The sequence below is a fragment of the Oncorhynchus keta genome, unplaced genomic scaffold, assembly GCF_023373465.1.
Source record: "Oncorhynchus keta strain PuntledgeMale-10-30-2019 unplaced genomic scaffold, Oket_V2 Un_scaffold_1579_pilon_pilon, whole genome shotgun sequence".
NCBI lineage: Eukaryota > Metazoa > Chordata > Actinopteri > Salmoniformes > Salmonidae > Oncorhynchus > Oncorhynchus keta.
Genome location: NW_026290804.1, coordinates 922,023 through 948,372, shown reverse-complemented (window position 1 = coordinate 948,372; position 26,350 = coordinate 922,023). Strand labels below are relative to the sequence as shown.

The 26,350-nt window shown below is 45.8% G+C and overlaps 1 protein-coding gene and 1 long non-coding RNA gene across 4 annotated transcripts; both read left to right on the top strand.

Annotated features, from left to right (window-relative positions):
* The first annotated feature begins 585 nt into the window (after positions 1-585).
* Positions 586-23,061, top strand: LOC127927613 (probable ATP-dependent RNA helicase ddx6). The gene is made up of 12 exons (XM_052514231.1): positions 586-725; positions 1,656-2,203; positions 2,292-2,355; positions 4,059-4,163; positions 5,675-5,804; positions 9,886-10,032; positions 10,194-10,288; positions 10,422-10,544; positions 10,894-11,324; positions 21,762-21,955; positions 22,048-22,238; positions 22,605-23,061. The coding sequence occupies exons 2-11, from the start codon at positions 1,974-1,976 to the stop codon at positions 22,218-22,220; spliced, it is 1,692 nt and encodes a 563-aa protein (XP_052370191.1). The 5' UTR covers positions 586-725; positions 1,656-1,973; the 3' UTR covers positions 22,221-22,238; positions 22,605-23,061.
* LOC127927625 (uncharacterized) lies at positions 13,437-17,246 on the top strand. 3 transcript variants are annotated; one of them, XR_008128223.1, is made up of 3 exons: positions 13,437-14,401; positions 14,698-14,919; positions 15,177-17,246. It is a non-coding gene; the product is annotated as an uncharacterized LOC127927625 (long non-coding RNA). The 3 variants fall into 3 exon arrangements; XR_008128221.1 differs by having other exon boundaries at positions 13,437-14,438; positions 14,735-14,919; XR_008128222.1 differs by lacking the exon at positions 15,177-17,246 and adding an exon at positions 15,031-15,134 and having other exon boundaries at positions 13,437-14,438; positions 14,735-14,919.
* Positions 23,062-26,350: the final 3,289 nt, after the last annotated feature.

Here is a 26,350-nt window from a genome sequence, read left to right as displayed (position 1 = left end):
ATTCACTTCCTCAATAGGCTTGTTTATGATGCGCCCATGAGTGATCTGATTGATTATAGTTGGCTAGTAGGGTTAAGTTGGTTCATAACGTTATGAGCTTTAACGAAAAGCATGATTTTTAGTCCCTCGTGTTCTATTCATCAGATCAAATAGAAGAGGAACTAATGAGGTAGTTAAGCTGGAATTAATTGATGCAAATGAGGGAGTTACGCATTAACATAATTACAGTGTTTAAACAATGTTTAAAATGTGCACAATTTAGATTCGGCACATTTCCTTGGGTTTGGGTTTTACATCCATTGAGCAGTTCATCATGACTTATCATGCATGCGTGTTATTTGATTCACATTTATATTTGACATTTAAATAAAAAAAATAGAAGTGTATTTTACTTGTGTGGTGCATATATGGGTGGCAGAGGACAAATGAAAACACATGCAATGCCTTCTTTAACTACATCTGAAGAAAAGGGATAGCTGGACTACGATACTGAGAAGTAATTAAGATTGCGGAATATCGTGAAGTTACTGTGCTGTGTGTTGTACACGTGTCCACCCCCCCCAGGTGATTGTTATGGTACTGAATGAATCAGGTGATGCGGACGGACAGAGGGAGGGTTTAAATAGGAAGGGAGGCCATCTTGGGCTTTCTGTTTCAGACCGAACCGCAGCTTTGACAGCAGGCAGAGAAGTCCACAACAACCCAACAGATCATCTCGATACACGGTGACTGTTCACTTACTTTAATCCTCTCCTCGTAGACGATGTTTCACCGGATATAAAAATATAAATATAAATATATGTCGCGGTCACTATTTCCATGTGGGGTGTATCTTGTTTTTATGCTCTCGGCCTCAACGTTAGTTGATTCTGCGTCCCTTCTGGTTTTAACCTTTAGTTAGCATTAGTTAGCATTAGTCAGCTAGGGTCGCTAACTACATCTTTAGGTCGTTAACTAACGTAGGTAGTAACTACATCGGGAAAGTGGTGTTTATTTAATACTTGTAACAGTTTGTTTGTAAATATGTGATTTTTTTTTTGATTTTTTATGTTGACTTTTCTCACAAATATCCACCTGGCATAAATGACATTTTTTTTTGTTGTTGCCGTTAGCTAGCTAGCTAACGTTTTTATCAATCAAATACATTTCTAAAGCCCTTTTTTTCCCCATCAGCAGATGTCACAACATGTTTCTACCGAAAGGAGACTCCGTCTTAAACAGCAAACAGCCAAGTAATGCAGATGTATAAACACGGTGTCCAGGAGAAACACCCGACATAACGTTAGCTAGTTAGCCACAGTCTGCTAACCGGTAGCTAACTAACACACGGCTAGTTAGAGATGATCTCTAAACGGGTTCAAGGTGCACCGCGTTTTTGACAACATTTTGGGGTCTGTTAAGTGTATGTTTTGTAATAAAGATGTATGCAGCAATTAGCTACTAGTGAGACTATTAAACGCACCACTCCCGGCTGGTCAACTTGTAGCTGGCTAGTTGACAAACTAACTAGTTTTAAGGCGTTTAGTTAGTGATATGGTTTGGTTAACTAACTAGCTACAACTCCGCTGTGAACTGAACTTGATAACTAGCTAAGTTAGCTACCTGACTTCTCTCCCGTGATGAATGTGTAAACCCTGTCTCCTCCTCTACCTCAGGGTGAAGAGTTGTGGGGATGGAGGTATTTGAGACAGGTGTGCCCATGCAGCCTCTGGCGTAAGGCTCTCTGACCGGTGCCACACCAAGCCGAGATACACCTGAGTTATTATTATTCTTTATTTTTATTTTATTTTGTCAGTCATTTTGTTGACATTAGTTTTTTTTTTATATGTTCCACAAAGAACAATACTATTGAGGAACAGGAGAGGAGACGATTGCTTCTATCTAATTACATTTGTTTTGGATAACAGCCCGTGAGAAGTCAGACTATTCCTCACAATCAGAATAAGGACAGTGGCTTGGATAATTGACTAGCCATGAGTACCGCCAGTACCCAGAACCCAGTGATACTGGGCCATTCCAACCAGAATGGCCAGCTCCGAGGCCCGGTGGTGAAGCCTGCAGGAGGACAGGGCAGCGGAGGAGGCAGTCATCAGACACAGCAGCCCAGCCATATGAAGCAGGCCTCCAGCACAATCAACAACGGCACTGGGCCTAGCAGCACCCAGCTGGCTAAAGCTACCCCCACAGCCAATACTGTCATCAAGTGAGTCCTAGTTAATTTTGTACAGTGTCCGAATGGCTCTCAAGCGTTCTCTTTTGGTGGTGTACTCATAAGTTATATTTTTCCACAGGCCCGGAGATGACTGGAAGAGGAATTTGACGCTCCCTCCAAAAGACACGAGGATGAGAACATCGGTAAAAGCTCCCCTTTGAATCAAATGTACTTTAAACTGTTGTAGTTATTGCCGTGGTCTAGTGTAAAGGGCGTTTGTTTTGCTTTTTATTTATTTAACCTTTATTTAACTTGGCATGTCAGTTTAAGAACAAATTCTTATTTACAGTGACGGCCTACCAAAAGGAAAAAGGCCTCTACAGGAGCGGGGCACTGGGATCAAATAAATACAGTACAAATATAGGACAAAACACACATCAATAACAAAGAAAGGCAACACTACATAGAGACTAGCTTAGCATTAGCATAAATCGTGTTAGCTTAGCATTTTGTGCTGCATCCCTGAAGCTGCCTGTGACTGGGCTTGAACCAGGGTCCTCTGTCTGGCCAACACACGTGACTGCCCGCTTGACAACGTACAAACCAGTTAAGCTATAGAAAAGGATCCAATTCGATAGCGCCTCTGGCCAGATTTCAAAAGTTGGCTTTTGAGTGAGCCTTATGTTACTATAGGGCAGTAGTAGTTGGGTTCTTATGTTACTCTAGGGCAGTAGTAGTTGGTTTCTTATGTTACTCTAGGGCAGTAGTAGTTGTGTTCTTATGTTACTCTAGGGCAGTAGTAGTTGGGTTCTTATGTTACTCTAGGGCAGTAGTAGTCAGGGTTCTTATGTTACTCTAGGGCAGTAGTAGTCAGGGTTCTTATGTTACTCTAGGGCAGTAGTAGTCAGGGTTCTTATGTTACTCTAGGGCAGTAGTAGTCAGGGTTCTTATGTTACTCTAGGGCAGTAGTAGTCAGGGTTCTTATGTTACTCTAGGGCAGTAGTAGTCAGGGTTCTTATGTTACTCTAGGGCAGTAGTCAGGGTTCTTATGTTACTCTAGGGCAGTAGTAGTCAGGGTTCTTATGTTACTCTAGGGCAGTAGTCAGGGTTCTTATGTTACTCTAGGGCAGTAGTAGTCAGGGTTCTTATGTTACTCTAGGGCAGTAGTCAGGGTTCTTATGTTACTCTAGGCCAGTAGTAGTCAGGGTTCTTATGTTACTCTAGGCAGTAGTAGTAGTAGTCAGGGTTCTTATGTTACTCTAGGGCAGTAGTAGTCAGGGTTCTTATGTTACTCTAGGGCAGTAGTAGTCAGGGTTCTTATGTTACTCTAGGGCAGTAGTAGTCAGGGTTTACTTATAGTTTCTTATGTTACTCTAGGGCAGTAGTAGTCAGGGTTCTTATGTTACTCTAGGCAGGGTTCTTATGTTACTCTAGGGAAGTAGTCAGGGTTCTTATGTTACTCTAGGGCAGTAGTAGTCAGGGTTCTTATGTTCTTATGTTTCTTACTCTAGGCCAGTAGTAGTCAGGGTTCTTATGTTACTCTAGGGCAGTAGTCAGGGTTCTTATGTTACTCTAGGGCAGTAGTAGTCAGGGTTCTTAGGGTTCTTATGTTACTCTAGGGCAGTAGTAGTCAGGGTTCTTATGTTACTCTAGGGCAGTAGTCAGGGTTCTTATGTTCTTAGGCCAGTAGTTCAGGGTTCTTATGTTACTCTAGGCCAGTAGTAGTCAGGGTTCTTATGTTACTCTAGGGCAGTAGTCAGGGTTCTTATGTTACTCTAGGGCAGTAGTAGTCAGGGTTCTTATGTTACTCTAGGGCAGTAGTCAGGGTTCTTATGTTACTCTAGGGCAGTAGTAATTATAAGCCTCCAATGTTAAGTTGATTCAATGTTGATCCGATGTACAACAGGACGTAACGGCAACTAAAGGCAATGAGTTTGAAGACTACTGCCTGAAGAGGGAGCTACTGATGGGCATCTTTGAGATGGGTTGGGAGAAACCCTCTCCAATACAGGTACGGTAAGAGCTCATGTGCTACGTAGCAGCTGCATACAGCACACTGAATGCATGGTATGTGTATTAGCTCTTGTTCATGACTCTATTTCATTACCCAAGAGCCATTTGGATATGGAGAAGGCGTCTTCTGTCAGGGGGAGTATGGTTAATTAAATGGCCTGCGCTCACTCTGAACATTAACACGTGTTGGTTGCGCTATGGTTTTGGAAGCATATGGAACTTGCATATCGATGTGAATAAAATAAAAAGTTAAATTGATACATACCTTGATAGGGTCAGTGTTCCCGCGTGGCCATATCATGTTACAGCCATTGTTTACGGAAGACGTGGCGACCACCTATATTAATTAGCTATCTAGCAAACCCCTAACACCTGTAACACCTGTGTTTAGTAGGATGGAGGCTGTATGGATCGGTGTAGTTTAGTGGATGGAGGCTGTATGGATCTGTAACTACTACAGTGTAGTTTAGAGGATGGAGGCTGTATGGGTCTGTAACTACTACAGTGTAGTTTAGTAGGATGGAGGCTGTATGGGTCTGTAACTACTACAGTGTAGTTTAGTAGGATGGAGGCTGTATGGGTCTGTAACTACTACAGTGTAGTTTAGTAGGATGGAGGCTGTATGGGTCTGTAACTACTACAGTGTAGTTTAGTAGGATGGAGGCTGTATGGGTCTGTAACTACTACAGTGTAGTTTAGTAGGATGGAGAGGCTGTAACTGGGTCTGTAAACTACTACAGTGTAGTTTAGTAGGATGGAGGCTGTATGGGTCTGTAACTACTACAGTGTAGTTTAGTAGGATGGAGGCTGTATGGGTCTGTAACTACTACAGTGTAGTTTAGTAGGATGGAGGCTGTATGGGTCTGTAACTACTACAGTGTAGTTTAGTAGGATGGAGGCTGTATGGGTCTGTAACTACTGTATGGGTCAGTGTTTAGTAGGATGGAGGCTGTATGGGTCTGTAGTGAGTTTAGGGATGGAGGCTGTATGGGTCTGTAACTACTACAGTGTAGTTTAGTAGGATGGAGGCTGTATGGATCTGTAACTACTACAGTGTAGTTTAGTAGGATGGAGGCTCCATAGCTGTATGGGTCTGTAACCGTTAGTGATTAAAGATATGAGCCCTGAGAGCTGCAGTGCTCCTGCTTTACTGTTTTTCTTGGTAGTTCGTTGGTTGATTTGAATGGATTGACACTGATTGGCCAAGAGATTCCACTCACTTGGTGTCTCAGCAGAGGTCTGAATGAATCTCTGATTAGAGAGGGGGGTGGGGTGACCACCAGCAAGGTGTAGAGGTGTTCGTGACCACCAGCAAGGTGTAGAGGTGTTCGTGACCACCAGCAAGGTGTAGAGGTGTTCCAAATGGAGCCCTATTCCCAATGTAGTGCACTATTTTTGTCTGTGGCACAAATGTAGTTAATGAGATGCCATTTGGGACTCGAGCGGACCTCAAGGCCCTGGGTTCTCGGTGGGATAAGTGGACCCCTAACGTGTTGCCTCCATCTCTAGGAGGAGAGCATCCCCATAGCGTTGTCTGGGAGGGACATTCTGGCCAGGGCCAAGAACGGGACAGGAAAGAGCGGAGCTTACCTCATTCCCTTACTGGAACGCATTGACCTGAAGAAGGACTGTATACAAGGTGAGATTCCACTTCATCACATTACCTTTGTTTTAAACAGGTGTTAAGACACTTCATCACATTACCTTTGTTTTAAACAGGTGTTAAGACACTTCATCACATTACCTTTGTTTTAAACAGGTGTTAAGACACTTCATCACATTACCTTTGTTTTAAACAGATGTTAAGACACTTCATCACATTACCTTTGTTTTAAACAGGTGTTAAGACACTTCATCACATTACCTTTGTTTTAAACAGGTGTTAAGACACTTCATCACATTACCTTTGTTTTAAACAGGTGTTAAGACACTTCATCACATTACCTTTGTTTTAAACAGATGTTAAGACACTTCATCACATTACCTTTGGGTCTCAGTAGACCAAATGTCTTCAGTAGAATTGAAAATGCTGATTTTGTGAAAGTGACAGACTAGTCAGATCTTTGTTTGTAATGTAGTCTCTCCCCCCAACCTGCCTACTATCTCTGTTCTGTGGTTCAGCTGTGGACATGGTGGTTTAGTAGGATGGAGGCTGTATGGATCTGTGACTACTACAGTGTAGTTTAGTAGGATGGAGGCTCTATGGATCTGTGACTACTACAGTGTAGTTTAGTAGGATGGAGGCTGTATGGATCTGTAACTACTACAGTGTAGTTTAGTAGGATGGAGGCTGTATGGATCTGTAACTACTACAGTGTAGTTTAGTAGGATGGAGGCTGTATGGATCTGTAACTACTACAGTGTAGTTTAGTAGGATGGAGGCTGTATGGATCTGTAACTGCTACAGTGTAGTTTAGTAGGATGGAGGCTGTATGGATCTGTAACTACTACAGTGTAGTTTAGTAGGATGGAGGCTGTATGGATCTGTAACTGCTACAGTGTAGTTTAGTAGGATGGAGGCTCCATAGCTGTATGGATCTGTAACTGCTACAGTGTAGTTTAGTAGGATGGAGGATCCATAGCTGTATGGGTCTGTAACTACTACAGTGTAGTTTAGTAGGATGGAGGCTGTATAGCTGTATGGATCTGTAACTACTACAGTGTAGTTTAGTAGGATGGAGGCTGTATGGATCTGTAACTGCTACAGTGTAGTTTAGTAGGATGGAGGCTGTATGGGTCTGTAACTACTACTACAGTGTAGTTTAGTAGGATGGAGGCTGTATGGATCTGTAACTACTACAGTGTAGTTTAGTAGGATGGAGGCTGTATGGATCTGTTACTACTGCTACAGTGTAGTTTAGTAGGATGGAGGCTGTATGGATCTGTAACTACTACAGTGTAGTTTAGTAGGATGGAGGCTCCATAGCTGTATGGATCTGTAACTGCTACAGTGTAGTTTAGTAGGATGGAGGCTGTATGGATCTGTAACTACTACAGTGTAGTTTAGTAGGATGGAGGCTGTATGGATCTGTAACTACTACAGTGTAGTTTAGTAGGATGGAGGCTGTATGGATCTGTAACTACTACAGTGTAGTTTAGTAGGATGGAGACTGTATGGATCTGTAACTACTACAGTGTAGTTTAGTAGGATGGAGGCTGTATGGATCTGTTACTGCTACAGTGTAGTTTAGTAGGATGGAGGCTGTATGGATCTGTAACTGCTACAGTGTAGTTTAGTAGGATGGAGGCTGTATGGATCTGTAACACTAGCTGTATGGATCTGTAACTACTACAGTGTAGTTTAGTAGGATGGAGGCTGTATGGATCTGTATCTGCTACAGTGTAGTTTAGTAGGATGGAGGCTGTATGGATCTGTAACTACTACAGTGTAGTTTAGTAGGATGGAGGCTGTATGGATCTGTAACTGCTACAGTGTAGTTTAGTAGGATGGAGGCTGTATGGATCTGTAACTGCTACAGTGTAGTTTAGTAGGATGGAGGCTGTATGGGTCTGTGACTACTACAGTGTAGTTTAGTAGGATGGAAGGCTGTATGGGTCTGTAACTACTACAGTGTAGTTTAGTAGGATGGAGGCTGTATGGATCTGTAACTACTACAGTGTAGTTTAGTAGGATGGAGGCTGTATGGATCTGTAACTACTACAGTGTAGTTTAGTAGGATGGAGGCTGTATGGATCTGTAACTACTACAGTGTAGTTTAGTAGGATGGAGGCTGTATGGATCTGTAACTACTACAGTGTAGTTTAGTAGGATGGAGGCTGTATGGGTCTGTAACTACTACAGTGTAGTTTAGTAGGATGGAGGCTGTATGGGTCTGTAACTACTACAGTGTAGTTTAGTAGGATGGAGGCTGTATGGGTCTGTAACTACTACAGTGTAGTTTAGTAGGATGGAGGCTGTATGGGTCTGTAACTACTACAGTGTAGTTTAGTAGGATGGAGGCTGTATGGATCTGTAACTACTACAGTGTAGTTTAGTAGGATGGAGGCTGTATGGATCTGTAACTACTACAGTGTAGTTTAGTAGGATGGAGGCTGTATGGATCTGTAACTACTACAGTGTAGTTTAGTAGGATGGAGGCTGTATGGATCTGTAACTACTACAGTGTAGTTTAGTAGGATGGAGGCTGTATGGGTCTGTAACTACTACAGTGTAGTTTAGTAGGATGGAGGCTGTATGGATCTGTAACTACTACAGTGTAGTTTAGTAGGATGGAGGCTGTATGGATCTGTAACTACTACAGTGTAGTTTAGTAGGATGGAGGCTGTATGGATCTGTAACTACTACAGTGTAGTTTAGTAGGATGGAGGCTCTGTAACTACTACAGCTGTATGGATCTGTAACTGCTACAGTGTAGTTTAGTAGGATGGAGGCTGTATGGATCTGTAACTGGTTTATCATGTATATAGACTCCACAGACTCTGTAGTTGTATATAGCCTCCACATTGACTCTGTAGTAATACCCTGTATATAGTCTCCACATTGACTCTGTACTGGTACCCCTGTATATAGCCTCCACATTGACTCTGTACCAGTACACCCTGTATATAGCCTCCACATTGACTCTGTACCGGTACTGTATATAGCCTCCACATTGACTCTGTACCGGTATCCCCTGTATATAGCCTCCACATTGACTCTGTACTGGTACTCCCTGTATATAGCCTTCACATTGACTATGTACCAGTACACACTGTATATAGCCTTCACATTGACTATGTACCAGTACACACTGTATATAGCCTCCACATTGACTCTGTACCGGTACCCCCTGTATATAGCCTCCACATTGACTCTGTACCGTAATACCCTGTATATAGCCTCCACATTGACTCTGTACCGCTACCCCCTGTATATAGCCTCCACAATGACTCTGTACCGGTACCCCCTGTATATAGCCTCCACATTGACTCTGTGCCGGTACCCCCTGTATATAGCCTCCACATTGACTCTGTACCGGTACCCCTGTATATAGCCTCCACATTGACTCTGTACTGGTACCCCCTGTATATAGCCTCCTGTACATTGACTCTCTGTACCGGTACCCCCTGTATATAGCCTCCACATTGACTCTGTACCGGTACCCCCTGTATATAGTCTCCACATTGACTCTGTACCGGTACCCCCTGTATATAGTCTCCACATTGACTCTTTACTGGTACACCCTGTATATAGCCTCCACATTGACTCTGTACCGGTACACCCTGTATATAGTCTCCACATTGACTCTGTACCGGTACACCCTGTATATAGCCTCACTACTGTGATTTTATTGTTGCTCATTAATAATTTATATTTTGAACTGCGTTGTTGGTTAAGGACTTGTAAGTAAGCAATTCACTGTATTTGGTGCATGTGCCAAGTGAAATGCTGATTTGACTCGAGGTTTTAATTGCTGCCAAGGTGTTTCAACAAAGTACTGAGTAAAGGGACTGAATACATCTGTAAATCTGATATTTAAGTTTTAATTTTGTTAATACATTTTATAAAATCTAACTTTTTGCATTGTTACTGTGGAGTATTGTGATGTCACTGTGGAGTATTGTGATGTCACTGTGGGGTATTGTGATGTCACTGTGGGGTATTGTGATGTCACTGTGTGTAGATTGCTGAGGATTTATTTTAGAATGTTGTAACGCAATCAAATGTGTAAAAAGTCAAGTGTTGAATCAGCAAATATATGTTTCTCTCCTCCCCCCAGCTATGGGCATCGTTCCCACCAGAGAACTGGCATTGCAGGTGAGCCAAATCTGTATCCAGATCAGCAAACACATGGGAGGGGTCAAAGTCATGGCCACAACGGGTGGCACCAACCTCCGCGATGACATCATGAGGCTCGACGAGACAGGTACATCACACCTGGCCAGGAGCCAGTTATTCAATTTAACAAGTCATATTGACTCGAGTCTGAAATGTAATGGTGATGCTCGGCTTATGCTTCTCAATTACGTTATTCTTTGTAGTTCACCTTGTGATTTGTTGATAATAATTCTAATCTTTTGTCTCTAGTACATGTTGTGATTGCCACCCCTGGGAGGATCCTGGACCTCATTAAGAAGGGTGTGGCCAAAGTCAATCAGGTTCAGATGATGGTTTTGGATGAGGTGAGCTGTGGTGTTAGTTTACCATGAGGTTCCCTTTTAGTCCCGGTGTCTCTCAACAGAACTGTTACCTGGTTACCTTACCTGTCGTTAGTCAACTGTAGATCCATTTATGTCCTTGTCTCTGCCCCCCCAGGCAGACAAGCTGTTGTCCCAGGACTTTGTCGTGATGATGGAGGAGATATTGAGCTACCTGCCCAAACAGAGACAGATTCTGCTCTACTCTGCTACCTTCCCTCTCAGCGTACAGAAGTTCATGGTAAATTCTGGATTCTGATGAATGGGGCCTTTTTTGGGGGGTTTGGACTAGCCTTATAGATCATAGTTTTTAGTCTGCGTCTGTGAACTATGAAAGCCCTGTGTTGATTTCTACAGTCCTGCTGCATTGTGCAGTAAAATGAGTCGTTAATTTTGACTCTTAATAGAATATTAAAGGGCTTTCCATTGTCTTGCTTTTTATATTTTTGTTAATAGTTAAAATATTAATGGTGGACTGACGACACGCTGCGGGACATCTTCCGGTTTACAAACATCAACAACGTCGTCATGACGACCTCCATAAAGTCTCAATGCTTAGTGATGTGAACTTGTTATTTCCTGTGTCTCAGAACTCCCACCTGTCCAAGCCCTACGAGATCAACCTGATGGAGGAGCTGACCCTGAAGGGGGTCACCCAGTATTATGCCTACGTTACAGAGAGACAGAAGGTCCACTGTCTCAACACGCTCTTCTCCAGGGTGAGTGCTGTCACTGTAACCCCTTGTACCCTCACCCTGAAGGGGGGGTCATCCAGTATTATGCCTCGGTTACAGAGACATGGCCACTGTCTCAAGACATTTTCCAGGGTAGGTGCCCATCAACGGCCCCTAACTCCTACGCTACAGACCAAAGCTGACTCTGCCCCCCCCCAGCTGACTCTGTCCTCTGCCCCCCAGCTGACTCTGTCCTCTGCCCCCCAGCTGACTCTGTCCTCTGCCCCCCAGCTGACTCTGTCCTCTGCCCCCCAGCTGACTCTGTCCTCTGCCCCCCAGCTGACTCTGTCCTCTGCCCCCCCCCCCAGCTGACTCTGTCCTCTGCCCCCCCCAGCTGACTCTGTCCCCCCCCCAGCTGACTGTCCTCTGCCCCCCACCCCCAGCTGACTCTGTCCTCTGCCCCCCCCCCAGCTGACTCTGTCCTCAAATTACAGAATAGTGGTTGTGCAATTTATCTCCACTAGTGGCACCTGCTGGTCAAAATAATTGAATGCATAAAGTCCCCCACCCTTTAACGCGTGCTCAGCGTTGCCCTTTTATCTGACTGGGTGGTTGTTTGACAAAACAAGTCCTTCTGATAAAGTGCGACAGGCATCGGCACACTGCTTAGTGAATTTCAACGCGGACCTCGGTGAAATGTTTATATTTTTCCCCTTTTTTTTTTTACCCCAATTTCATGGTATCCAATTGTTTGTAGTTACTATCTTGTCTCATCGCTACAACTCCCGTAGGGCTCGGGAGAGACGAAGGGAGAGAGCCATGCATCCTCCAAAGTTCTCAACCTTCTTGATATTAAGCACGTTGCTTTGCCTTACAACCAGAGGAGCCGACCTGGCTGGCATGACAATGAACCATGGGAAACGCGTCCTCCATTCGCTATTTAACTGAGTTTCCCCCCTCTGCCCATTCAAAACACATTTCACACACACATCGTATATGTGACCGAACCAGCTCGATTCGGTCTTATTTAGCAAAAAGAATAAAGGCTGGTTCATACTGCAGGTGTGTTTCTAAATGTAATCTGGAGTCCCAGTGTGTTCTGGACATTCGTAGACTCGGAGCGTTGTCAGGTGTTTGTAAATGTAATCTGGAGTCCCAGTGTGTTCTGGACATTCGTAGACTCGGAGCGTTGTCAGGTTTTGTTTGTAAATTCAGAGCACTGGATGCTCTGGCCGAGGAGTAAGGTGGATCCGAGCGTTCTGCCCTAACAGCAGTCAACATCCACGCTAACTGGCTAACATTTGCTAGCTTGCTAGCTACTTCCAGACACAAATGAGGAAACGGCTCACTGACAATTCTACTTGCCCCATAAATGGTTAGGCTGTTATGTTATCCAGAGTGTTGGTGACTGTAACTGTGCTGCTGGCAGATGATATTACTCTTTTTAGCCAAAGTTTACTGACACCGTCCATATTCAACGTGTGTTGAGCGTTCGTGAATTAGTCAGTTATTCTGCGCTCTGGCACACTCGGATGAGAGTGCTCTAAAATCAGAGTAGATAGTCAGGGCGAATTTACCACCTAAGTCTATCGACAGTTGTCACGGTGACAACATAAACAGTCTATTGAAATAGTTACTTTGCATAGTGGAGTCTTATGTTTAGACATGTAGCTAGATAAACAGTGAACCGTAATCCCAACTCTGCAGGTAGCTAGCTAAACAGTGAACCGTAATCCCAACTCTGCAGATAGCTAGCTAAACAGTGAACCGTAATCCCAACTCTGCAGGTAGCTAGCTAAACAGTGAACCGTAATCCCAACTCTGCAGGTAGCTAGCTAAACAGTGAACCGTAATCCCAACTCTGCAGGTAGCTAGCTAAACAGTGAACCGTAATCCCAACTCTGCAGGTAGCTAGCTAAACAGTGAACCGTAATCCCAACTCTGCAGGTAGCTAGCTAAACAGTGAACCGTAATCCCAGGTAGCTAGCTAAACAGTGAACCGTAATCCCAGGTAGCTAGCTAAACAGTGAACCATAATCCCAACTCTGCAGGTAGCTAGCTAAACAGTGAACCGTAATCCCAACTCTGCAGATAGCTAGCTAAACAGTGAACCGTAATCCCCACTCTGCAGGTAGCTAGCTAAACAGTGAACCGTAATCCCAACTCTGCAGGTAGCTAGCTAAACAGTGAACCGTAATCCCAACTCTGCAGATAGCTAGCTTAACAGTGAACCGTAATCCCCAACTCTGCAGGTAGCTAGCTTAACAGTGAACCGTAATCCCCAACTCTGCAGGTAGCTAGCTAAACAGTGAACCGTAATCCCCACTCTGCAGGTAGCTAGCTAAACAGTGAACTAATCCCAACTCTGCAGGTAGAGCTAAACAGTGAACCGTAATCCCAACTCTGCATGTAGCTAGCTAAACAGTGAACCGTAATCCCAACTCTGCAGGTAGCTAGCTAAACAGTGAACCGTAATCCCCAACTCTGCAGGTAGCTAGCTAAACAGTGAACCGTAATCCCAACTCATGACGTTACTACTCTGCAGGTAGCTAGCTAAACAGTGAACCGTAATCCCAACTCATGACGTCGCTCTGGATAAGAGCGTCTGCTAAATGACTTAAATGTAATGTAATGTTACTACTCTGCAGGTAGCTAGCTTAACAGTGAACCGTAATCCCAACTCATGACGTTACTACTCTGCAGGTAGCTAGCTAAACAGTGAACCGTAATCCCCAACTCATGACGTTACTACTCTGCAGGTAGCTAGCTTAACAGTGAACCATAATCCCCAACTCATGACGTTACTACTCTGCAGGTAGCTAGCTTAACAGTGAACCATAATCCCCAACTCATGGCGTTACTACTCTGCAGGTAGCTAGCGAACATCAGGCTGTAACTAGCAATGCTAATGGATCTGAGATACGAAAACTATTAGTACACAGATCAAACACGTAACGTGAGCTAGCTAACAGTACGCTTTAACTTGAAATGAAAAGGACATTCTGACAATTATTATCTGAATGTCGCTAGCTATACTCTTACCTTTATACATGGATGAACGTTTCTCCCTCTGTCACGAGTTCCATGGTTGCCCTACAACGTTAACCGGAGACAGGTTCTCTTTTCGTCTCAGTGTCCGTATTTGCAATAGCGCCTGCATTTTCCATCCATCTCCTTAGCTATCATACTCTACATTTTATTCATGTTTCTTTAGACCGGTCTAAAATAAAGGATTTATTGTGATGGTGTAGGTAGACTATATTACATGGATTTATTGTGATGGTGTAGACTATATTACATGGATTTATTGTGATGGTGTAGACTATATTACATGGATTTATTGTGATGGTGTAGACTATATTACATGGATTTATTGTGGTGGTGTAGGTAGACTATATTACATGGATTTATTGTGATGGTGTAGGTAGACTATATTACATGGATTTATTGTGATGGTGTAGGTAGGCTATATTACATGGATTTATTGTGATGGTGTAGGTAGGCTATATTACATGGATTTATTGTGATGGTGTAGGTAGACTATATTACATGGATTTATTGTGATGGTGTAGGTAGACTATATTACATGGATTTATTGTGATGGTGTAGGTAGACTATATTACATGGATTTATTGTGATGGTGTAGGTAGACTATATTATATGGATTTATTGTGATGGTGTAGGTAGACTATATTACATGGATTTATTGTGATGGTGTAGGTAGGCTATATTACATGGATTTATTGTGATGGTGTAGGTAGACTATATTACATGGATTTATTGTGGTGGTGTAGGTAGACTATATTACATGGATTTATTGTGATGGTGTAGGTAGACTATATTACATGGATTTATTGTGGTGGTGTAGGTAGACTATATTACATGGATTTATTGTGATGGTGTAGGTAGGCTATATTACATGGATTTATTGTGATGGTGTAGGTAGGCTATATTACATGGATTTATTGTGATGGTGTAGGTAGGCTATATTACATGGATTTATTGTGATGGTGTAGGTAGGCTATATTACATGGATTTATTGTGATGGTGTAGGTAGACTATATTACATGGATTTATTGTGATGGTGTAGGTAGGCTATATTACATGGATTTATTGTGATGGTGTAGGTAGACTATATTACATGGATTTATTGTGATGGTGTAGGTAGACTATTACATGGATTTATTGTGGTGGTGTAGGTAGACTATATTACATGGATTTATTGTGATGGTGTAGGTAGGCTATATTACATGGATTTATTGTGATGGTGTAGGTAGGCTATATTACATGGATTTATTGTGATGGTGTAGGTAGACTATATTACATGGATTTATTAATGTTCCAGATCATCTCAAGCTCTGTCAGGATGGATGGGGAGCGTCTCTGCACAGCTATTTTCAGGTATCTCCAAAGACTTTTGATCGGGTTCAAGTCCGGACTCTGGCTGTGTGTGTGGACATTCAGAGACTTCAAATCATATGTTATTTTTAAAAATGCGCGGCAGGTAGCCTAGTGGTTAAGGCATTGGGCCAGTAACCGAAAGGTTTCTGGATCGAATCCCTGAGCTGACAAAGTAAAAATCTGTCTTTCTGCCCTTGAACCAAGGCAGGTAAACCACTGTTCCCCATTAGGCCGTTAATGTAAAAAATAATTTGTTCTTAACCGACTTGGCTAGTTAATTAAAGGTTAAAGTTAATTTTGTTTTAAATATGTGGTCTAGAAATTCTTACTTAACCATAAATGGAGGATTGCAATGGAAAAGAGGTTTCAGAATAACAGCACTTCCTGGTTGGATTGTCCTCAGGTTTTCGCCTGCGGTATCAGTTCTGTTATACTCACAGACAATATTTTGACAGTTTTGGACACTTTAGAGTTTTCTATCCTAATTTGCCAATTATATGCATAATCTAACTTCTGGGCCTGAGAAATAGGCTGTTTACTATGGGCACGTTTTTCATCCAAACATCAAAATACTGCCCCCTAGTGTCAAGAGGTTTTAACCAACAATGTAGTTAAGAAAAATAACTTATGTAAGTATTTACTAAAATAAACTGAAGTACAAGTGGCTTCCATCTGGCCCCTACCATAAAGACCTGATTTAATGGAGTGCTATAGAGATGGTTGTCCTTCTGGAAGGTTCTCCCATCTCCACAGAGGAACTCAGGCGTTCTGTCAGTGACCATCAGGTTCTTGGTCACCTCCCTGACCAAGGCACTTCTCCCCCGATTGCTCAGTTCGGGCGGGCAGCCAGCTCTGAGCGTCTTGGTGGTTCCAAACTTCTTCCATTTCAGAATAATGGAGGCCACTGTTCTTGGGGACCTTCAATGCTGCAGAAATGTTTTGGTACCCTTCCCCAGATCTGTGCCTCGACACAATCCTGTCTCAGAGCTCTATGGATAATTCCTTCAACCTCATGGCTTGGTTTTTGCTCTGATGTGCTGTCAAGTATGAGACTTTATATAGACAGGTTTGTGCCTTTCCAAATCATGTCCAATCAAGTTGTAGAAACATCTCAAGGATGATCAATGGAAACAGGATGCACCTGAACTCAATTTAGTCTCTCAGCAAAGGGTCTGAATACTTATGTCCCTTTTTTAAATACATTTTCAAACATTTCTAAACCTGTTCTTGCTTTGTTATTATGGGGTATTGTGTGTAGATGATGAGAATCATTTAATCTGTTTTAGAATAAGGTTGTCGCATAACGAAATGTTGGAAAATTGAAGGGGTCTGAAAACCAGCTAGAAAGTTAATGGAAGTGTAACTCATTTTAAATTCCTTATATTAACCAGACCGCACCATTTTGTTTTTATTTACAGTTGTCCAGGGGCACAGTAACACTCAGACATCGTTTACAAAGTGTGTTTAGTGAGTCCTCCAGATCAGAGGCAGTAGGGATGACCAGGGATGTTCTCTGTTTAGTGAGTCCTCCAGATCAGAGACAGCAGGGATGTTCTCTGTTTAGTGAATCCTCCAGATCAGAGGCAGTAGGGATGACCAGGGATGTTCTCTGTTTAGTGAATCCTCCAGATCAGAGGCAGTAGGGATGACCAGGGATGTTCTGTTTAGTGAGTCCTCCAGATCAGAGCCAGTAGGGATGACCAGGGATGTTCTGTTTAGTGAGTCCTCCAGATCAGAGGCAGTAGGGATGGCCAGGGATGTTCTCTTGAAGTGTGTGAAATTAGACCGTTTTCCTGTCCTGCTAAGCATTCAGTGTAGCGAGTGCTTTTGGGGTCATGGAATAATGTATGGCCTAAAATATGGCGCGTCTCGGCGGGGAAATGGGGCGGGGAAATGGGGCGGGGAAATGGGGCAAATGGGGCGGGAAATGGGGCGGGGAAATGTGGGGGCGTCTCGGAGGGGAAATGGGGCGTCTCGGAGAACTGTGTGCAGAACTGCAGCTGTCAGGTCAGAGGCACTCCTTCCATACATTTGTTTAGGCCTAAAATGAAAATGTGTCTGTTTGTGCATCTCAACTTAATTCATTTTAAAGGCTTTAACAAAACTACATGTGAACTCAAGGGGTGTGAATACTTCCTGAAGCCACTGTTTATATACTTGTATGTCTATTCAATTATAATCTACTGTTTCCTCTCTCCCCACTCAGCTCCACATCAACCAGTCTATAATCTGTTTCCTCTCCCCACTCAGCTCCACATCAACCAGTCTATAATCGGTTTCCTCTCTCTCCACTCAGCTCCACATCAACCAGTCTATAATCGGTTTCCTCTCTCCCCACTCAGCTCCACATCAACCAGTCTATAATCGGTTTCCTCTCTCCCCACTCAGCTCCACATCAACCAGTCTATAATCGGTTTCCTCTCTCCCCACTCAGCTCCACATCAACCAGTCTATAATCGGTTTCCTCTCTCCACTCAGCTCCACATCAACCAGTCTATAATCGGTTTCCTCTCTCCACTCAGCTCCACATTAACCAGTCTATAATCTGTTTCCTCTCTCTCCACTCAGCTCCACATCAACCAGTCTATAATCGGTTTCCTCTCTCTCCCACTCAGCTCAGCTCCACATCAACCAGTCTATAATCGGTTTCCTCTCCCCCACTCAGCTCCACATCAACCAGTCTATAATCGGTTTCCTCTCTCCCCACTCAGCTCCACATCAACCAGTCTATAATCGGTTTCCTCTCTCCACTCAGCTCCACATCAACCAGTCTATAATCGGTTTCCTCTCTCCCACTCAGCTCCACATCAACCAGTCTATAATCGGTTTCCTCTCTCTCCACTCAGCTCCACATCAACCAGTCTATAATCGGTTTCCTCTCTCTCCACTCAGCTCCACATCAACCAGTCTATAATCGGTTTCCTCTCTCCCTCCAGTCTCAGCTCCACATCAACCAGTCTATAATCGGTTTCCTCTCTCCCCACTCAGAAGATCAACCAGTCTATAATCGGTTTCCTCTCTCTCCACTCAGCTCCACATCAGACCAGTCTATAATCTGTTTCCTCTCTCCCCACTCAGCTCCACATCAACCCAGTCTATAATCTGTTTCCTCTCTCTGGGTCAGCTCCACTCAGCTCCACATCAACCAGTCTATAATCCCTCTCTCTCCACTCAGCTCCACATCAACCAGTCTATAATCGGTTTCCTCTCTCTCCACTCAGCTCCACATCAACCAGTCTAGAACCAGTCTATAATCGGTTTCCTCTCTCTCCACTCAGCTCCACATTAGAACAGAAGCCCTCCCCACTCAGCTCCATGGGTCTAGTAATCTACTTCCTCTCTCTCCACTCAGAACAGAAGGTTTCCTCTCTCAGTAGTGCACCACTTTAGAACAGAAGTCTATAATCGGTTGCACTCACTTTAGAACAGAAGTCTATAATCGGTTTCCTCTCTCCCTCCACAGAAGCTCCACTATTTAGAACCAGTCTATAATCGGTTTCCTCTCAGCTCCACATTAGACAGAAGCTCCACTCAGCTTTCAACAGATAGCCTCTCTCCACTAGCTCCACATCTTTAGAACAGAAGCCCTCTCCCACTCAGCTAGTGCACATTATAATCTTTAGAACAGAATCGCCCTATGGGTAGTGCACTAGCTCCACATCAACAGAAGCTATAATCGGTTTCCTCTCTCCCCACTCAGCTCCAGTGCAGTCTATAATCTTTAGAACAGAAGCTCCTATGGGTATCTGCTGGGCTACTTTAGAACAGAAGGTCCTATGGGTAGTGCACTACTCAGCTAGAACAGAAGCCCTATGGGTAGTGCACTACTTTAGAACAGAAGCCTCTATGGGTAGTGCACTACTTTAGAACAGAAGCCCTATGGGTAGTGCACTACTTTAGAACAGAAGCCAGTCTATAATCGGTAGTGCACTACTTTAGAACAGAAGCCCTATGGGTAGTGCACTACTTTAGAACAGAAGCCCTATGGGTAGTGCACTACTTTAGAACAGAACAGGGTAGTGCAGAACCCCTATGGGTAGTGCACTACTTTAGAACAGAAGCCCTATGGGTAGTGCACTACTTTAGAACAGAAGCCCTATGGGTAGTGCACTACTTTAGAACAGAAGCCCTATGGGTAGTGCACTACTTTAGAACAGAAGCCCTATGGGTAGTGCACTACTTTAGAACAGAAGCCTCCTATGGGTAGTGCACTACTTTAGAACAGAAGCCCTATGGGTAGTGCACTACTTTAGAACAGAAGCCCTATGGGTAGTGCACTCTTTAGAACAGAAGCCCTATGGGTAGTGCACTACTTTAGAACAGAAGCCCTATGGGTAGTGCACTACTTTAGAACAGAAGCCCTATGGGTAGTGCACTACTTTAGAACAGAAGCCCTATGGGTAGTGCACTACTTTAGAACAGAAGCCCTATGGGTAGTGCACTACTTTAGAACAGAAGCCCTATGGGTAGTGCACTACTTTAGAACAGAAGCCCTATGGGTAGTGCACTACTTTAGAACAGAAGCCCTATGGGTAGTGCACTACTTTAGAACAGAAGCCCTATGGGTAGTGCACTACTTTAGAACAGAAGCCCTATGGGTAGTGCACTACTTTAGAACAGAAGCCCTATGGGTAGTGCACTACTTTAGAACAGAAGCCCTATGGGTAGTGCACTACTTTAGAACAGAAGCCCTATGGGTAGTGCACTACTTTAGAACAGAAGCCCTATGGGTAGTGCACTACTTTAGAACAGAAGCCCTATGGGTAGTGCACTACTTTAGAACAGAAGCCCTATGGGTAGTGCACTACTTTAGAACAGAAGCCCTATGGGTAGTGCACTACTTTAGAACAGAAGCTCCTATGGGTAGTGCACTACTTTAGAACAGAAGCCCTATGGGTAGTGCCCTACTTTAGAACAGAAGCCCTATGGGTAGTGCACTACTTTAGAACAGAAGCCCTATGGGTAGTGCACTACTTTAGAACAGAAGCCCTATGGGTAGTGCACTACTTTAGAACAGAAGCCCTATGGGTAGTGCACTACTTTAGAACAGAAGCCCTATGGGTAGTGCACTACTTTAGAACAGAAGCCCTATGGGTAGTGCACTACTTTAGAACAGAAGCTCATGGGTAGTGCACTACTTTAGAACAGAAGCCCTATGGGTAGTGCACTACTTTAGAACAGAAGCCCTATGGGTAGTGCACTACTTTAGAACAGAAGCCCTATGGGTAGTGCACTACTTTAGAACAGAAGCCCTATGGGTAGTGCACTACTTTAGAACAGAAGCCCTATGGGTAGTGCACTACTTTAGAACAGAAGCCCTATGGGTAGTGCACTACTTTAGAACAGAAGCCCTATGGGTAGTGCACTACTTTAGAACAGAAGCCCTATGGGTAGTGCACTACTTTAGAACAGAAGCCCTATGGGTAGTGCACTACTTTAGAACAGAAGCCCTATGGGTAGTGCACTACTTTAGAACAGAAGCCCTATGGGTAGTGCACTACTTTAGAACAGAAGCCCATTTGGGTATGCACTACTTTAGAACAGAAGCTTGTTTACCTAGGGTATTGCACTACTTTAGAACAGAAGCTCTATGGGTAGGCTTTACTTTAGAACAGGCTCTATGGGTAGGCTTTGCTTTGAACAGGCTCGGGGTAGGCTTTGCGTTGAACAGAAGCCCTATGGGTAGTGCCCAGGCTTTGGGTGACCAGGCTCGGGCCCCAGGCTTTGCGTAGAACCAGGCTCGGGCCCCAGGCTTTGCGTTGACCAGGCTCGGGTAGGCTTTGCGTTGACCAGGCCGGGGTAGGCTTTGCGTTGAACAGGCTCGGGCCCCAGGCTTTGCGTTGACCAGGCTCAGGCCCCAGGCTTTGCGTTGAATAGGCCATTTAGGATGCCCCAGGCTTTGATCAGATGTCAGGCTCTGGGCTCCCAGGCTTTGCGTTGACCAGGCTCGGGCCCCAGGCTTTGCGTTGACCAGGCTCGGGCCCCAGGCTTTGCGTTGACCAGGCTCGGGCCCCAGGCTTTGCGTTGACCAGGCTCGGGCCCCAGGCTTTGCGTTGACCCCCAGGCTTTGCGTTGACCAGGCTCGGGCCCCAGGCTTTGCGTTGACCAGGCTCGGGCCCCAGGCTTTGCGTTGACCAGGCTCGGGCCCCAGGCTTTGCGTTGACCAGGCTCGGGCCCCAGGCTTTGCGTTGACCAGGCTCGGGCCCCAGGCTTTGCGTTGACCAGGCTCGGGCCCCAGGCTTTGCGTTGACCAGGCTCGGGCCCCAGGCTTTGCGTTTTTATTAGGAGAACAAGCCTTTCTTTGGACCAGATTAGACTGTACCAGACTTTCATTCTGTTTTGATCCGACCCAACATCTCCATGGTTAAGTTGGTCTGAAAACCACTTGTCTACTCGTCTGTCTCTTTCCAGGAGCACCGTAACAGAGTGTTCCACGACTTCAGAAACGGGCTCTGCCGGAATCTGGTCTGCACAGACCTCTTCACAAGAGGTATCGACATTCAGGCGGTGAATGTGGTGATCAACTTTGACTTCCCCAAGCTGGGCGAGACGTACCTGCACCGCATCGGCCGATCTGGTGAGAACCTTGGCTTTTCTCAAGCGAGACTTAATAAATGTCATTTGGAGGAGGTCTCGGCAGTTTTAACCTCGACTACTCCACCCCCTCAGGTCGTTTTGGTCACCTGGGTCTGGCCATCAACCTGATCACATACGATGACCGCTTCAATCTGAAGGGCATTGAGGAGCAGCTGGGAACAGAGATCAGACCCATCCCCGGCTGCATAGACAAGAGCCTGTATGTCGCAGAGTACCACAGTGAGAACGGAGAGGTCAAGCTGTGAGGTGGAGGACGAACAGAGGTGACTCTTCAATCACATTTATTTTATAAAGCCTTTTTTTTTTTTTTACATCGAATAGTGTCCTTCAAAAAAACGTTAAGCGAGATGGGAGATGGGAGGCGTTGAGGTGGGAGGCGTTGAGGTGGGAGGCGTTGAGGTGGGAGGCGTTGAGGTGGGAGGCGTTGCTTGGAAACAAACCCTATTTATTTAACTGGACAAGTTCTTTGAGGTTGACATGTATTTTTGAGGAATGCTTTTACCAAGTAAAATGTCAGCTACTAAACGTGTTCATGGGTTTGAGATTGTTTGTACTCACTGAAAACAGGAGGAGAAATGTTTGACTAGTCATACTAAACACAACAGCGATACTGTTTCTCTCCTCTGCAGATCAGATGAGACCCCCGTCCCCGTCGCCCCTCCCTTCTGTGTCCTGGACAATTTTTTTTTTTTTTTGTCTTTTTGTTGTTGGATATCTAACTTCCTGTCTGTCGGTCTTCCTTCCTGTTTTTGGATGCCACCTCATGGAAACGTGTACGATCTGTGAGGGACAACAAACCTGCAGAGGAACTCATGATGTCCCTGTTCTAGGGTCCTCTCTCTGCTGCGATGCACTGAAGACTACGACTACTAACTCCTACAGTACTGGGAGGAGGAAGGCGGGGAACGTGGAGAACTGTCTTTCAATGGAAATGGATTTCATCATTTCCATCATTCTCCTGCTCCAATCTACCCTGAGCACTGCCTGCCAGTCAGCACTTACCCCCCGGCTCCCTCCACCCTGCCCCTCTCCCTGCCCCTCTCCCTGCCCCTCTCCCTGCCCCTCTCCCTGCCCCTCTCCCTGCCCCTCTCCCTGCCCCTCCCCTGCCCCTCTCCCTGCCCCTCTCCCTGCCCCTCTCCCTGCCCCTCTCCCTGCCCCTCTCCCTGCCCCTCTCCCTGCCCCTCTCCCTGCCCCTCTCCCTGCCCCTCTCCCTGCCCCTCTCCCTGCCCCTCCCTGCCCCTCTCCCTGCCCCTCTCCCTGCCCCTCTCCCTGCCCCTCCCCTGCCCCTCTCCCTGCCCCTCTCCCTGCCCCTCTCCCTGCCCCCCTCTCCCTGCCCCTCTCCCTGCCCCTCTCCCTGCCCCTCTCCCTGCCCCTCTCCCTGCCCCCTCTCCCTGCCCCCTCCCCTGCCCCCTCCCCTGCCCCCCCCTCTCCCTGCCCCCTCTCCCTGCCCCCTCTCCCTGCCCCCTCTCCCTGCCCCCTCTCCCTGCCCCCTCTCCCTGCCCCCTCTCCCTGCCCCCTCTCCCTGCCCCCTCTCCCTGCCCCCTCTCCCTGCCCCCTCTCCCTGCCCCCTCTCCCTGCCCCCTCTCCCTGCCCCCTCTCCCTGCCCCTCCTCTCCCTGCCCCTCCTCCCCTGCCCCCCTCTCCCTGCCCCCTCCTGCCCCCCCCTGCCCCCTCTCCCTGCCCCCTCTCCCTGCCCCCTCTCCCTGCCCCCTCTCCCTGCCCCCCTCCCTGCCCCCCTCCCCTGCCCCCTCTCCCTGCCCCCTCTCCCTGCCCCCCTCTCCCTGCCCCCCCTCTCCCTGCCCCCCTCTCCCTGCCCCCTCTCCCTGCCCCCTCTCCCTGCCCCCTCTCCCTGCCCCCTCTCCCTGCCCCCTCTCCCTGCCCCCTCTCCCTGCCACTCCTCTCCCTGCCACTCCTCCTCTCCCTGCCACTCCTCCCTCCTCTCCCTGCCACCCTCTCCCTGCCACTCCTCTCCCTGCCACTCCTCTCCCGCCACTCCTCTCCCTGCCACCTCCTCTCCCTGCCACTCCTCTCCCTGCCACTCCTCTCCCTGCCACTCCTCTCCCTGCCATCCTCCCCTGCCACTCCTCTCCCTGCCACTCCTCTCCCTGCCACTCCTCTCCCTGCCACCCTCTCCCGGTTTAGGTCGTTTTCTATCTTGGCCACTCCTCTCCCGGCCACTCCTGCTCCCTTGGCCAGGTCCTCTCCCGGCCCCTCTCCCGACCACCCTCTCCCGGCCCCTCCCTCCCGAAAGCCCCTCCCTCCCGGCCCCTCCCTCCCGGCCCCTCCCCTTAGGCCCCTCTCCTCCGGCCCCTCCTCTCCCGGCCCCTCCTCTCCCGGCCCCTCCTCTCCCGGCCCCTCCTCTCCCGAACCCTCCCTGCCCGGCCCCGGCCCCTCCTTTATGTTGTCCTTTTGTTTGTAGCTCTTTGTATGAAGTGCCTTAACAAGCAGCTTGTTCTGAAGTAATAACCCGTTCTCCGTCTCTGTGGAAACATCCGTCCACCCACGGTGTTACTCACCACTTTATGTTCCACACATCGAATCAACACCCATCCTACCACTTTTGATGTTCAGCAAGACACATTGCATCAAGGTTTAGGTCGTTTTTCTATAGTTGGATGGAGAGTGGATGGAATATGTTCTGCTGCTGGCTTGGCTGCAGGTCCCCAGAATATCGACAAGTATATGAAGATGATCCACGGCAGAGAAAGGCCCTGGATGAAGATGACAGCTCAACGAGCAGGATGTTTAGAGGCTCCTATTAGAACGCAGCCAGAGTGCAGACTAGTTCATTAGGATCCTAACGTTCCTACCCATCGAGCTTCACAATCAGAACACTAAGAACTGATCTATTCTAGAACTGGAACGTTAAGAACCTCCACCCTCCCCGGAGTGTCCGGGGGGGTTCCTTCCTGTTTGGGAGGACTTGTCTACCTACCGTACGATGCAAACGAGAAGAAATGGGTGTTGTTCCTGTTGCAGTTTGACGTTCTTCTGGGTGGGCAGTTGGTCCCTCCACTTTATTCTCCTTGATGTGCCACAGCTAAACTATCTTGGCACCCTGTACACTTTGTAAATACTTGATTTCATTTTTAATAGATTGTTTTAAAAACAAGTTTAAAAGGCTGGTTGACATGTTGAGGATGACGATGTGAGCTGATGCATCTTTAAGTTTTGAATCTGGAGACGATAATATTTTGTCCCTTTTTTTTTTTTACTCAAACCCCCTTCACAGAATGAGCTGCAACGATGGTCTGTTTAGTCCGTGGAGTTCTGATTTCTAGAAGAGCACTCTGTGTTCGGATGTCGTCTACGACCATTTAATTGTCTCATTGTGTATGATGAGATGTGTTCCTTGTGCTTTTAGCCAAAGCACCGATTAAACTACAGTTTCACCCTTGACATTTAATAATCAATGCAGTTGTTCAACCCTGTTACATTAAGTTTAGATTTATTGTTTAAATAATATTCCTCTTTTTCCTTCCAGTGTTGACAGGATGTCCCTCTAGACAGGTGGAATAACTATCAGAGCAGCATTATGTTATTTTCATCACCAGCCTTTCCTCCTTCGACTGACTCAACAAGCCACTCCCCACAATCCCTGCAAAGAGAGTGACTGTTATTATTATTATTATTATTATTAAAAAAAAAGGTAAATGAATATTGTATCATGTAGTTGAAGCGACTTGCTGCAGTGCAGCTCAAATTGGGTATCTGATCTACACTCTAGATGTCTATGACTGGGTATCTGATCTACACTCTAGATGTCTATGACTGGGTATCTGATCTACACTCTAGATGTCTATGACTGGGTATCTGATCTACACTCTAGATGTCTATGACTGGGTATCTGATCTACACTCTAGATGTCTATGACTGGGTATCTGATCTACACTCTAGATGTCTATGACTGGGTATCTGATCTACACTCTAGATGTCTATGACTGGGTATCTGATCTACACTCTAGATGTCTATGACTGGGTATCTGATCTACACTCTAGATGTATCTGATCTACACTCTAGATGTATATGAATGAGTATCTGATCTACACTCTAGATGTCTATGACTGGGTATCTGATCTACACTCTAGATGTCTATGACTGGGTATCTGATCTACACTCTAGATGTCTATGACTGGGTATCTGATCTACACTCTAGATGTCTATGACTGGGTATCTGATCTACACTCTAGATGTCTATGACTGGGTATCTGATCTACACTCTAGATGTCTATGACTGGGTATCTGATCTACACTCTAGATGTCTATGACTGGGTATCTGATCTACACTCTAGATGTATATGACTGGGTATCTGATCTACACTCTAGATGTATATGAATGGGTATCTGATCTACACTCTAGATGTATATGAATGGG